We start from the raw sequence: 13,757 nt of genomic DNA, 5'->3' as shown, positions 1-13,757 counted from the left end.
TCAGCCAACCAGTCTGTCTGTCTAGTAGAGAAATATACCTGTGTATACTATAATAAGAAAGGGACATCGTTTCTAATTAAATATATTGTTCCTACAATATGAAGTAAGAGAATTCTGTGTTGTTTTTTCGATAAGAATATTAATATATATGCGCAACGAAATATTAACGAGGGATTCGACTTTATGCAGAATAGATTAGCGGAGTCCTTTTTACATCAACGAGAAGCCACCGGAGGTTGCAGCTTTGTCTGCGGTATAAGCACCAACGTTCGAATAACAAATTTCGTGTTTACTTTTTTTCTATTGTATTTGCCTGTTGGTCGCTGCGTTGTTGTTTCAGTAACGTCTTGGCGTCGTGGGCGATGGTTTGAAGCACCGAAGAGCCGCGTACACTTCTTGACTGCGATTGTTATGACTAAATGACTTTGTTGCTAAGCTTTCGGTGTGATCTCTGCTTTCTATCCCCGTGGTTTACTATCCGATCGCCAGCCGACCACAGTGACCATCGAATAATCCATAGTGACATCAAGCTTTCGTCATCGTTGGTCCACGACACGTGTTCCCCCAAGACTGTTGTGCCTTAGCTGTTTGTTTGTGCTTACGTCTCAGTGTATGCTTTTGTGGTCGTCTGTGTGTTCCATATTTGACAATACTAAGAACATCTGTTAGTTTTCACGACCTTGATTCTGGCTTCTTAGCGGATGGAGCAGAAGTAAGGGAAAAAGTCAAATCTTTCTCTATGTACAGCTTAACGAACAAATCGAGCCCCCCTTCTGGTTCTTTTGCCTAGACCTGAACGCTACTCATTTTGTCGCACGGTAGAACGTGTCGCGCTGTATAAAAAGCAAGTGTAATGGCTCTTTGAGCATCGTCTTCGTTGGTCGAAGTAAATAAGGAACAATAATCATGCGCGCCTTCGTAAGTGCTGCTACGAATCGGTATTTTTATTAGCTATAGAATATGTCGCGAACCTCTTTTGACCCCATGGATATGTGCGTCTTATGAAAGCACGGAAACAAACTGATTTATTGTACTCGTTACTTTCTTTATTATACCTCACAAATATCATGAGATTACGGAGAATACGGCCCTAAATCACAGCCGTTCTCAGTGTTCTCTGTTCAATTTGTTGTGTTCATCTTTTTCACAGTTCGTCGCGGTTGTCGCCTTTGCTATTACCGTGCAGGCTGGCGTCCGTCACGCGGCTGCCCCCGCCCTTCTCGTTGCCCCTGTGGCAAAGGTTGCTCACGCGCCCGTCATTTCTCACTCCTACACGACCCAAACCGTGCACCACGCCGCCCCCGTGGCAAAGGTGGCTGCCACCTCAGTAGCAAAAGTAGCTGCCGCCCCTGTCCTAGCTGCTCCAGCTCCTATCCTGGCTGCCCCAACTTCCGTCCTTGCTGCCCCAGCTCCCGTCCTGGCTGCCCCAGCCCCTGTCCTGGCTGCTTCAGCTCCTGTCCTGGCTGCTCCTGCCGTTGCTGCTCCGACATTCTCATACGCTCCAGCCTTATCGTACGCCGCCCCCGTAACAAAGATCGCTGCTGCCCCAGCCTTATCGTATGCCACCCCAGTGGCAAAGGTCCCTGTCGGCCCAGCCTTATCGTATGCCACCCCCTTGGCAAAGGTCCCTGCTGCCCCAGCCTTATCCTATGCCACCTCCGTGGCAAAGGTCGCTGCTGCCCCAGCCTTATCGTATGCCACCCCCGTGGCAAAGGTTGCTGCTGCTGCTGCTGCTGCCCCGGCGGCTCCCCTTGCCTATGCTGCTGCTGTTACGCCAACCTATTTCGCTCCTAACCACTATAAAGCTGTTGCCGCTCCAGCTTTGACTTACGGAGGATTCCACTATGGAGCCCCCGTTGATGCGGTCAAGACCTTGTTGTAAACTTTTAGCTATTCCAAACGAAGATGTAGAACACCTTATCTATGTAATCTGCCACCAACTTGTATATTATGCTATAAAGAATGAGACCAGCATTGATCTAAGCGGTACAGCACTGATGGTGGTAACTCTTAACGATGACGCTGTCGGAGTAATTGGCGTTGCAAATGAAAAATGTAAGATTACTTACTAGGGAAGGATGCGTAATGCGTTTCTTGGGAGATTACGGTTAGCTTGATAGCGTCTGTATTTTACATATGGGAGGAGAGAGAGAATTCAGTAGCTTCTACAGAAGGCTAGGTAAAATTGCCAGTCCATGGCTTTCTCTATTGATATCTGGCACACTTGGTTTACAGCTGACAATATGATTCTATCCATTTACCTTTCTAACGGATCCTTGAACGATACTCGGAAAAAAAAAAGAAGCTGAGCCCCTGTACGTATTGTGTCAGTTGTTGATAGCTAGCACAATGTTCTAATTATCGAATACGACACAATTATAAATAAACTTCGCGCTAAACTAATTTGGTTATCAATCGTTAGACGGTCGTTTCCAATTAGCATATGTTCAAACCATATGTAAATGTAAAACTCGTCGTGACTTGCAAGGCCCTTGTGGACTTTGTGAATATCGTGGTTAGCAGCTGTTTCAGTCGGAAGATGGCCTTAGCCGGTTTAAATCGGGACTATTTGGTAAAAGCCTTTGGTAATTTAAAAAAAAAAAAAAAAAAAAAAAAAAAAAAAGAATAGATCTAGGGGACATCTCAAGGGTAAATGCGGCCGTTTATCCCGGTGCTGGATAAAGTCAAAGTGACGCAACGCCGATGCCGACCGCCCAGAGAATTGTTATAGGCAAACAAGCAATTGATGGCATCACTTCGTGAGAACGAATTCTGATATAGCAACAAAGACGTAAGCTCATTTTGTATATATTAGGATAGATAACACGAATCAAATAGAACATCGTTGTAGTTTGTCGATGCCTGCTATCTGCGTGCTCCTATCAGAGAAATATTATCCGCAGTAATGAATATCGTTGCTATTTAAACGAACTTTAAGCGAACAATTGTATTTACAGTAATTCTGGGTTGAACAAACAGGCATCGTCTGCTAAAAGTAACACCGGAAAAAAATACTTGAGGAAAGCGTGATGAATAATCAACGACAGAAAAAAAAAAAAAAAAAAAAAAAAAAAAAAAAAAAAAAAAAAAAAAAAAAAAAAAAAAAAAAAAAAAAAAAAAAAAAAAAAAAAAAAAAAAAAAAAAAGAAAAAATAACATTCTATAGGCGAATTGCTAGACGATGATTTGACTATATTTTACACAGAAATCGACTCTAAATCGCACCTATTTGCACAGCCCTATATCGTTTCATAGTATTTATAGAGATAACGATTACATTCAAACGTGTACTTCTGTTTAGAGACAACGAACAGCAGAGGGCCATATGACTGGGCACAATGACACGCACAAACTGTCGCAACAATTATGGCGATGTAGCCTAGGCGTTTCAAAAGTAAGGACCAGAATCAAAAAAGGCCTCATTCTCTTCGATAGAATAGGTAGCGTCGCGTTGAAGCTCTTGACTGTAACTCGACGCAAATGATACTCGACCATACACGTCTGTAATAACGTACAGTAGAAATTACAAACGAAAAAATAATAGAACTCAACAGAATGACTGGCGCTGATGAACACTGACGAATTTCTACCACCAAAGTTATGACTTCGTGTTTTTTTTTTTTTTTTCTGATCTAACTTTAGACACGGATACTTGTGATTTTTGTTTGTTGTATGATACGTTGTTTATACAATGCCTGTTTTCTGTCTTTGCCGATAGGTAGAGTCTGCCATATTGAAGTTATTCGACATTCAAGTTACACAATACAAGAAAAGTATGTATAGACGATATGAATCCTGTTTGAAAAACGAAGAACTAATTATGTTGTAACAATCATGATCTGTGGCATGTCGTATATGTTCCATTGGCAGACGTACTAAAAAGGTTCATCGACCTCCAATAAACCCGATGGCTGGCTGTTCGTATGGTGGTCCGTGCAGAACAATTGAAGTTAGAAGAAATCAAATATAAGCCTTCTACGAACGTGTAAGTGGCCTTCTGCGGCAGACGAAGTACATTCGAGTTATGTGCATATAGGCGATGAAGTGTACACATCATTGTTCTTCACCTGACTATTATTCGACAGGGCCGACGTAAGAAGTATCAGTGCTCAAAGGGCCCCGAGGACAGCTTCGAAAAACAGACTTATGACACAAAAAAACAATGACAAGTAAGGTGCAGTAAAGTGCGATGCCTTATGATAGAAGGCCCACTACCTTCATGCCTGACCGACACTCATATTTAATTCTCATTAAAATTGCTGCTGTCGATATTAGTCTACCTTGGCAATAGAGCCATAGAAGTTATTCGTACCACTAAGTGTCGTCATATCCTTTTCATACAGGCCCAGCCCCTTGTCCGGTCACATAAATAAGTATATGTTATAAATGCTAGATGTTTACAAACCTTCAAAATTACGTGCTCGAAAAAGCTATCGATACAAAACTCAACTTATTGTGATGTAACTTCTATTTCTATTGCGAAAGCATGTTTGTATAATTAATATCAGTCATGTTGTATTTTGCTAACGTTTGCTAAGACGTTGTCCACATCACAGACGTTTTACGCACGCTCGTCATTTTTCTTGTCCACTTTTGCTCGTCGTAGATCTTCCGAAATAGTCAACAGTTTCCGAGTAAATATGTCAGGCGTACTCACAGCACAGCTGAACCCCCGAAATACTCCGCTGCGAGCACAACTCTGCCCATGTGCCACTCTTTCAACGCGGCACGCCATCTACTGCTTCTGTAATTCCATTTCACGGTTGCCAAGCGGGAATAATCGTTTAATCTTTACAGCCCCAATTATTCACCGGCTGCAACATCTGCATTTCCCATGGTAACACGCCGTTCTCCTAAACTCCAACATGCTATCATGGCCGAAACCAGCTTCATAAATAGGACGCTCAACGCGAGCAATAACCGTAGAGGGAAAGAGCAGGCAACAACCGAACGTTGCATTTGTTGCTAGCCAGTGACCGGTGCAAGTATATGTTGAGCGCTTATGCCCTTAAATGAGGTAAACGGGGGGCGACCTGGCGAATATGAGTAGCTGCCGACCGACAGAGAGTGCGCCGGCAGAGCTAGTTCAATTGCTTCGTCTGAGTGCAGCTCCTGAAGTTTGTTTGGTACCAGCTTCATGAAAACTTCAGAGTAAGTGTAACAAAAAACAGACAATCTGGCTGAAGGGGATTTCGAAAAACAAAAAAGGAATTGTATAGCCACAGGATAGTTGCTTGAATGTTTGTAATCGGGGACCATTATAGTGGGGTCCATTATGGCGTCGATCAGGACAAGGTGCAAGAGGGTCCTGTTCTGGACTACATTGGCGCTACACAAACTTAGAAAATAAAATCAGCTGTAAGGACTTCGAGCGCGGCATAGTTGAGCCTTTAGAATACAATTATCGTTCTGACGTTGCACAATCAGTAAAAAAAGAAAAGAAACATTTTCTCTCCCTATGACCACTGTAAATCTCATAAGAAGCTATATCGATATGCTTCAAGGAGCAAATGGAAACCGAAAAAAATCATACAGGGACTATAGTTGTTCAGATTGTTCAGCCAGCGTTCGCAAGACGTAATCGATCTACTGGACAAATTTTTCTGCGGACTTTTCCATACTTAACTCACAGTTTTCCTATAGTTGATCTAAAAAATCGAAAAATGTACCTTGTTGATACTAGGACACCCGTAAAAGTTACTGTGTGAAGCGGCGTTGGCCGTAGACTCGAAAGGCCAACATACAGTTTAGTTAAGTAAATGGAGAACGTTCGATAAACTATTTACGAGTTAGAAGCCGGCTGTGATGTTCGGCTCGAATTCAGCTGGGGACAATTCGTTCTGCGCCAAACGTCAGCCGTTTGACATTGTTACGGGACCATTAACCGTAAAAAACCATAGCGCTTGCATCCAGTTCGACTAAGCACAATGAAGGGGTGAACACGACCCTCAAACGGAATATTCCATTCTGTGAAACAAATATACCCACCTTAGAACTTTATACCTGAGTTTTCGTAAGTAAAAACGATATTGAAATGGGTCAAATGGCTATCACTTTATTTGATCGCCCTATCGAGCAAACATAAGAGTTGCCTAGGTGTAAGTATTATATCGCCAATCAATTAGGTAGTTTCTATATCCTAGTGGTCCTTCGGAGAATTTAGAAAGTGATGCTGAAAGCTAACTATGATAGAATTGATTATGATTTAATCTTCGCTTCAACATAAAAGTCACGCTCAAGTTAACTTCTGTGTGCGCATAATTAGACCGGATAGCGTACAACGTCTCTAACAAAATAGGTCTTTAGGGCCTAGATTTCAAAAAGAAAGGGTTCCAATTGGAAATTATACAGAACTGTTTCTCTTTATATATAGTAAAGGTTCCTCATTTAATCATAGCTAACGTGTTCCTTTCTATTGAGTAGTCACACTAAAACTAATAAATGTCTAACATGACTTCTATCACAGTAAGTGTTAACAGGTACATCGCTTGACAAAGATGAAGCTTGTTGAATATAGACAACACTCTGCAACTGAAAAAAAAACCTATCTAATAACGATAGAAAGTTATTTTTGATCTAATCCTAAGTATAGCCTTTCCAGAATACTGGCCATTGCGAGTCTATTGAGATACCAGCCTTATGGCGAGACTTCGGGTAATTCCATCGACGTATTATTGGGAAGCTCCTATGCACAAGGCGCAGTAACAAATCTAAAGACGAATCAAGTACAGGTAGGCATTTTACTTAAGTAGCGTGACAAAATAGATACATGCATGTGTTTAATTTGGATTTATTTACAGCTTATATCTATATTTTTCTCCTATTCGTATAAAGATTCGCTCACCAATAGCTTGATTATCTAAAGGCACAGATCTTCTTTTTGGTCGTATACGAGTTTCTGTTATAGAGATACGTCAAGATATAGGAAGTGCTTAACTAAAATTTACCATCAATTCCTTTTACTAGGTCTATTTCCTTCGACCGTAAACGCCTGATTCCTTGTTTTGCTGTGTAAGTAAAATAGCCATTATATGTTTCGCGCGCATGTTCCGTGCAACAAATAGCAGATGCCACTGAAGAAAAGCTTCATATGAACGTAGGCATGAAATCACCCTTGACGAACACACGTACGAAATATATCAGTAATATAAAACATATATCAACAATACGTTTGTGTACAGGACGAGCCGTTCAACCAGCACATCACAAGAACACATCTCAGCCTCGCACATAGACGTGTACACATGTAACTGACTGCAGATGGATTGTACGAAGCACGCTCCGTGCAAGAGCTAGCTGTCCCTATGTCTGAGACACATACCTGTATAACTCCCGTTCCCATTTTGTTCGTTCGTGCATGTTCTGTGTAGATGCCCAGAAAGGCCGCCCTTTCATGTCCAGTAATGTTGCTGAACGAGTTATCGAATCGAGTTTATCGACAGTTAGTAGTATTAGTCGTATGCCATGTTGGGTCCTTGCGTTCGTCCACACTTGTTCTATCATTCGGCCGTTCCGATCCGATCTCAAGGTCCTTTAATTAATAAAGCTCAAGGATTTTTTTTTTTTTTTTTCGTTTTTATTGTTCGTCACTGTCGTTGATGCCAACAGGGAGTAGCCGTGTAAACAAACAGGCCGTGTTAGATAGATAGATAGATAGATAGAACGAACGGCCGGTAATTGCTGCGGGGCTTGTGCGACCCGCTCCTAGAAACGATAATATTGACGCTTAAGGCCATAGGCGATGTGTGACCGTAGTTGTTTGTTTCCTGTTTTTCGCCAGTGTTTGGTGTTAATACTGCAGCGATTTGTTTTTGTCGACTTTTTGGCAGTCGACCTGCAATACTATTATGTTCCAGCATTGTCCGGACTAACTTAATTTCCTCATTCGGATAATCTCTCGGTATTTGTCGGCTGTCCACATTAAGATGGCAATTAAATAGAGTTGTTTAGCGTTTGCAATGGCGCGTTCTCCACTGCCGTAGGAAATGTGAATCGTGGTGTCTCTGGGTAGATGGCCGGCTTAATATATTATTTATTAGAACGTCTTCGCCAACCGAATATGATGTTATACCTGATGCGCGTCAACCTGACGCAATTCAGTCGCATCGAAAGCAAAACAGCTAGATGGCGGATCCACACTTTCCAAGGGACACAGGCATTACACTGTCGATAGTAGATGTTTTTGTATGTGCCAAAATCAACAATGCATTTCAATAGTGAATTTTTTCTCAGAACAAATAATATCGACAGACAAACGGATGACAACGCTCGCAACGCTGTATATTTACGCTCTTAAGCTTGAATTCATTGAAAAAAAAACTTCTTAATTGTTCAAAAATAGAGCATTGATTTCGGTACATGCTGCAATCCAGGAAATTGCAGTGCCGAGCTTTATTAAATTTGCAAGGAAACGTTAAATCGGATCGACTTATGGCGCTAGCTCGAAGAGGGAACTATTTACGCTAATGTGTATCTGTGATATAAAACGTTTGTTTATATGTAGCATGGTTGTTTTTTTAATACACTTAATACATGGGTGGCAACCGTCGCTCGAGACAACGCGCCGTGCCGTGCCGTGTCTCGTTTGATCTCCCGTTTTCTCCTAATATACCGCAGGTGTGAACCTGATTCGTGTTACGCATCATTTTAGTTGCATAACTTTTGTAATTTTTCTCATGAATCAGATCACGCATGACATGAAAACGGGCCATGAGATGAATTAGAAATTGCGCCATACAATCAAACGACTTTAAAATAACGTCCATTGTCTGCTAACAATGATGCTTGCATAGATAATCTACCATAGGAAACACATCACGCTATCTAATCACGCCCACTCTGCCCGAATGTATACTATCGACTTCTGCTAGGAGGCAAAATTTCGATGTTATTGAAATTTCGTTGCCCAGATATGACTTCTTACCGAGTTAAGTTCGAGACCTTAACCGCTGGGTGCATTCCTCACATATTTGATGAAGTGAATGTAAGGTGAACTTATACTTACCTTAGAACAGCAAATAACTTTGAGGTATCTTTATAGATTCGTCAAATAATAGGTAATCTAGTTTCAAATCCTGCTAGGAAATAGCTACTGTAACCAATGCATGTTAGCTACTGCGCTCAGATGTTCGATTAGATAGGTTCGATAGGCCTGTTCGTGTTTTCAGCACTGGTTTTCATTTCGTCTAGAGCAACTGTTCTTTTAATTCGTTACAGTTAATAATACAATAATACAACGCAGGCAGACTTCGATGCCGCACGATCCGATTGAAAGTGCCGTCGGTCTCAGACCTCATTCGTGATTTAAGTTGTCCAAGCTAAGGGCGAACAAATCCTGACAAGTAGATAAGGTACTAATGTACCGGAAATACGGTTAAATTAGACTTACATTGACTACTACAGACTATCGAAAGTTACCCCTAGGAAATCTGTCTACCCATTATTCGACCCAATGTCAACTTATCCGCTGTGTTCAAGACACGTTGCCAGTTCCGTCACGACTGTCCCCTTATTTTCGTTTTTATCTTTACTAGCTAAAGCCACTTATAATAGGAGGTAGATATCACATCGAGTGCTACAGCAGTAGCTGAGGGTGTATTTTCGGAAGTACTCAGATGTAAAGTCGTTCTCACGCCTCACAAATTACAACCACGTACAACGACGACACCACTTTTATGAGTCTAATATGGGGTAATCTAAACGTTCCAAAACATGAAAGGAGCTCTTATTGTGATTATTGCCCAGTCTGTGACTGGTCTTTTGTTTCTTAGAGATCACGATTCTCCAGCTAAGCTTTCACTGTTGGTATTATTGCATCTTCATGCTTCGAGACCCTAGTTACTAGCTAAAAAGACTATGCAATTTCGTGTAGCGATGCTGTTTTGTATTTCTGTACGTCTCTTTCTAATCTATTCACGGTCTAGCGGCGCATTCGCGCGAGACGCAACGGTTCGGCACCGCACGAAGATACTGTATTTTACCGCCCCGCGCAGAGCTTCATCTTCGCCGGCAAAGCTCACGCCAGCGGATCACCTACGAACCCCAGAAATTGGTAATGGACCAGCCGTGGCGAGGGGCGCCTGTACAAGCGGACGCCCCATTGGCTTTAAAAGTCGTCCGACTAACGAAACCCTCATTGTCTAATTCGACAAGCTCCAAAACAGCAATCATGCTTGCCTTCGTAAGTTAACATTAACTAGTGTCCTCTTCTATTAGCTCGATCTGGATACTCACTCTGGAACACTGTTACGTGTGCATGCACCCCTTTTGCCAATTGTAATAATGGAAATCGAGCCGAAATTCGCTTATTTAGAAATCTGTCCTTGTCACCTATTCTACACAATTCTAGACATTCCCAGCCTGTCTTCGTCTATGCGCATGTCGTTAGTCAGAGAACGCAATGGTACGCAAGTGTACTCCATGTATATATCCATGCATGCTTCAGCGCACTCTCTCCAGTTAATCAGATGATTGCAGTGCTACTATAGTAATATACGACTACATTCTTTTTTATCTGTTCTATACAGCTCGTCGTCGCCGCTCTGGCTGGAGCCACCCATGCTGGCATCAGTCACGTTGCCGCTCCGATCGCCGCTCCCGCACTTCTTGCTGCCCCTGTGGCGAAGGTCGCTCACGCTCCTGTTGTTGCCCACTCCTACTCGACCCACACTGTGCACGCCGCCCCCGTAGCATACGCTGCCCCTATCACGAAGGTGGCTGCCGCCCCCGTAGCATACGCGGCACCTATTACGAAAGTGGCTGCTGCCGCCCCCGTAGCATACGCTGCTCCTATTACAAAGGTGGCTGCCGCTCCCGTATTGGCGGCCCCGGCCATCGCTAAGGTTGCTGCCCCAGTCCTAGCAGCCCCTGCGTTGGCTGCTCCTGCGTTTGCTTCTCCAGCTCTGACTGCCCCGGCTCTCTCGTACGCCGCCCCTGTGGCAAAAGTCGCTGCTCCCGCGCTGAGTTATGCCCGCGCCGCTCCTCTTGCCTATGCAGCTGCCCCTGCTTACTTCGCTCATGGTCATTATGGAGCAGTTGCCGCTCCTGCTCTCGGTTACGGCGGATTCCACTACGCAGCTCCCGCACTTGCCACTAAGGCCCTCCTGTAAATTTCGTTTTCCATTCGAGTCAATGAGGGAGAACTGCATTATAGATTATAATTGAACTGAATAGGGAAACAAAATCGTGATAAATAGTACATACGACTGTAGACGTATACAATAAAGCAGTATCGTATTGGCTATAGAAATCGTATTTATTGTTGTCGTTGTTACTGCAGTTGCAGTCTGTGGTAGTAGCAGCAAATGTACGGTTTTAGGAAGTGACTACTCTGTAAATTTTGTATTTGCATAAAGATGCGACGAATTATCTTGCGGCTATCATTATCTAGAATTGTTCCTAGTTTGTTCCAGTTGTACTGATAAGAGAGTTAAATTGTTCAACTAAGTGGCGCCGACAGGGAGCATGTCGATAGATGTTCTCCTGAGCCTCAAATTTAGGTCGATTCTAGCGTTTTACAAGTAGTCGTCCCCCTTAAATGCGCAACTTATGAGCTAGGGGCATCAAGTTATCATCCTATGTGATTATCGGCATTTCCCATTGGCGTTGACATAGTTAAGGGACTCAAACATGTTTAAAAGAAGCTCGGACATTCTTTCAGAAGATAAACTCACGACGAAAAGTCCTTCTACATGTAGAAGTCGCTTGCTTAAAATTAATCAAGGGTATATGGCTGTCCATAGAGGAAAATTTATCTGAGACTTATGTAAATCAATAATATTCAGGTCGGAAACTCGATATTAGTGACAGCCTGAAGAGACAACTTTCTTCCAATAATGGCTATAGGAGATGTACACAGGAGTTATTGTTTCTTGAGATGACACACTTGACAACAAAAGCAGGTCGAGTATCCCATTTCTAACCCATAGCGACCTGGGTTACTGTTGATGTTTTCCGCAAGTAGAATGCAGCGAAGCCCAATCGAGCAGTAGAACGAAGACTTAACGAAAAATGAAGCTTTTTCCCGATGCTTTACGTAGAATTGTAGGCTTTTCGTATAAACATTATCAATAAGAATAATACGTGCGCACAGAATTAAACAGCCAATGAATATTGTTCCAGCTGCTGAGTACTCTCCACGTGTACCTATATAAACGTTATGATAATTTCGCGCTTCTTAAACAATACAACAACTTTGTCAGTTCTGCTCAGTTAACTTCAGTCGTCGGACGTCAGCCTGTTATTACACATTTGACTATAAGGCTAGGTAAGGTAAAACTGGGATTGTAATACCGTGCGCGACTCGCATCCCTATCTATTCGAGTTTTCGAAGACCGGGCTGGAATACAATCGAAATGTCTTCCAATATCTATATGTATATACACATCTGGATATATACCAAACAAATAGTTGTTTGTATAATGTCCATCTGATGAAACAATGACTGGCTACTTAGGCATCCTCTCGTAAGGACACAGCTAAGGGAGCCCAAAGCTATTAAGGGCGCTCAGGCGCATTTAAGTGTATCCGCAGAATGTATATACACAGTAAAATATTAGACAATGACATTTATATTGTTACGGCTCTTGAGATTAACGGAATATGTATAAGTCTTGCGACTGAGCTCCTGCTAAGCGCACTGCTGCTAATTGCGAAATTCCGTCAAAGACTTAATGGTAAATGGCACCTGTCCGAACCCCTTTTAGGGGTTAATCCCGATTAGGAGTTTCCAAAGCACGCGACAGTACGGGACAAGTTATTATATGGGTCTAGCACAGTGTCGGTCTAATGCATATTAATTAAAAATGCGCCCCTCTAACAATGAATTCACGATTGAAAAGCACAAACAGTTAGGCTTAGGTTTGAGACCTGTCATAAACTGAACCCGTGTAACATATGCGACACAATTCTAAGATTCTGGTCCTTTCAGTTCTATTAACTGGAATATTTACATTTTATCACGTGCATACTAGAGTTTCTACGGGAACAGACACTTGGTAACATAAACACGTTACACGATTGTATATGATGCCCAATTACTTGAATTATTAAGGTCGGAAACTAGCTCTTGCACCAGTCAATGTTTGCACTGCCTAAGCATCATTTAACTAGATCATTCTGTGATCATACCCCAGAGATGATCCTATTGGTCCTACGTACCTGATAATAGGCCTCACAAATAAACTGTGCCCTGTATGATTTCGACAGATCAACATAATTACCGATCATTATTTGCCCGAAATACCGCATCTACTAGCTATATCCTTTACCTTCTCCGGAGGTATAAAACGAAGGAGTATGTAGGAGATATGCCGATTGAAGCCAGCTTTGCGTGTAATAGGTATTTATTATTAAGAGCAAACACTTAAAACGTATCATCTCTATCTGTCGATAGAGATACTATGTTTAATATACAGTTAGGGGCGAGTTTACCAACGTGGAACCGTAACAGAAACCGTAACCAACGTAGAACAAAATGTTAGCTGTCGGATTTTTTGAGCCTTAAATCAGATACCAACCGTATTTCTCGTTTTATGACTATCTGCTTAAGCGAGAGTTGTTGTATGGAACAACATTATGTCCTCTTAAATAATTATACACTAACGAGAAGCAACTCGGAAATCTCGAACAGCAACAGCAGTAGGCCTATCTATAGAGTGAGTTTCACAGGTCGCCATGCGAAGGCCTGAACTAATCAGACGCGCTATGCAAATAAGAGTGACACCTTTTCTTTCTATTAGGTAAGGTCCGATAAAAAAA

General features: G+C 42.3%; 1 protein-coding gene across 1 annotated transcript; it reads left to right on the top strand.

Moving 5' to 3' along the window:
* The first annotated feature begins 823 nt into the window (after positions 1-823).
* On the top strand, positions 824-11,252 carry LOC111261894 (uncharacterized). The gene is made up of 4 exons (XM_086968882.1): positions 824-918; positions 1,151-1,878; positions 9,909-10,179; positions 10,526-11,252. Exons 1-4 carry the CDS (start codon positions 907-909, stop codon positions 11,105-11,107), a joined length of 1,593 nt encoding a protein of 530 aa, XP_086825008.1. The 5' UTR covers positions 824-906; the 3' UTR covers positions 11,108-11,252.
* The last annotated feature ends 2,505 nt before the right edge of the window (positions 11,253-13,757 follow it).

This window comes from Varroa jacobsoni, unplaced genomic scaffold, assembly GCF_002532875.2.
Source record: "Varroa jacobsoni isolate VJ856 unplaced genomic scaffold, vjacob_1.0 scaffold_610, whole genome shotgun sequence".
Lineage (NCBI taxonomy): Eukaryota > Metazoa > Arthropoda > Arachnida > Mesostigmata > Varroidae > Varroa > Varroa jacobsoni.
The sequence above is the reverse complement of the archived record's forward strand: the minus strand, read 5'-3'. Positions and strand labels throughout refer to the sequence as shown.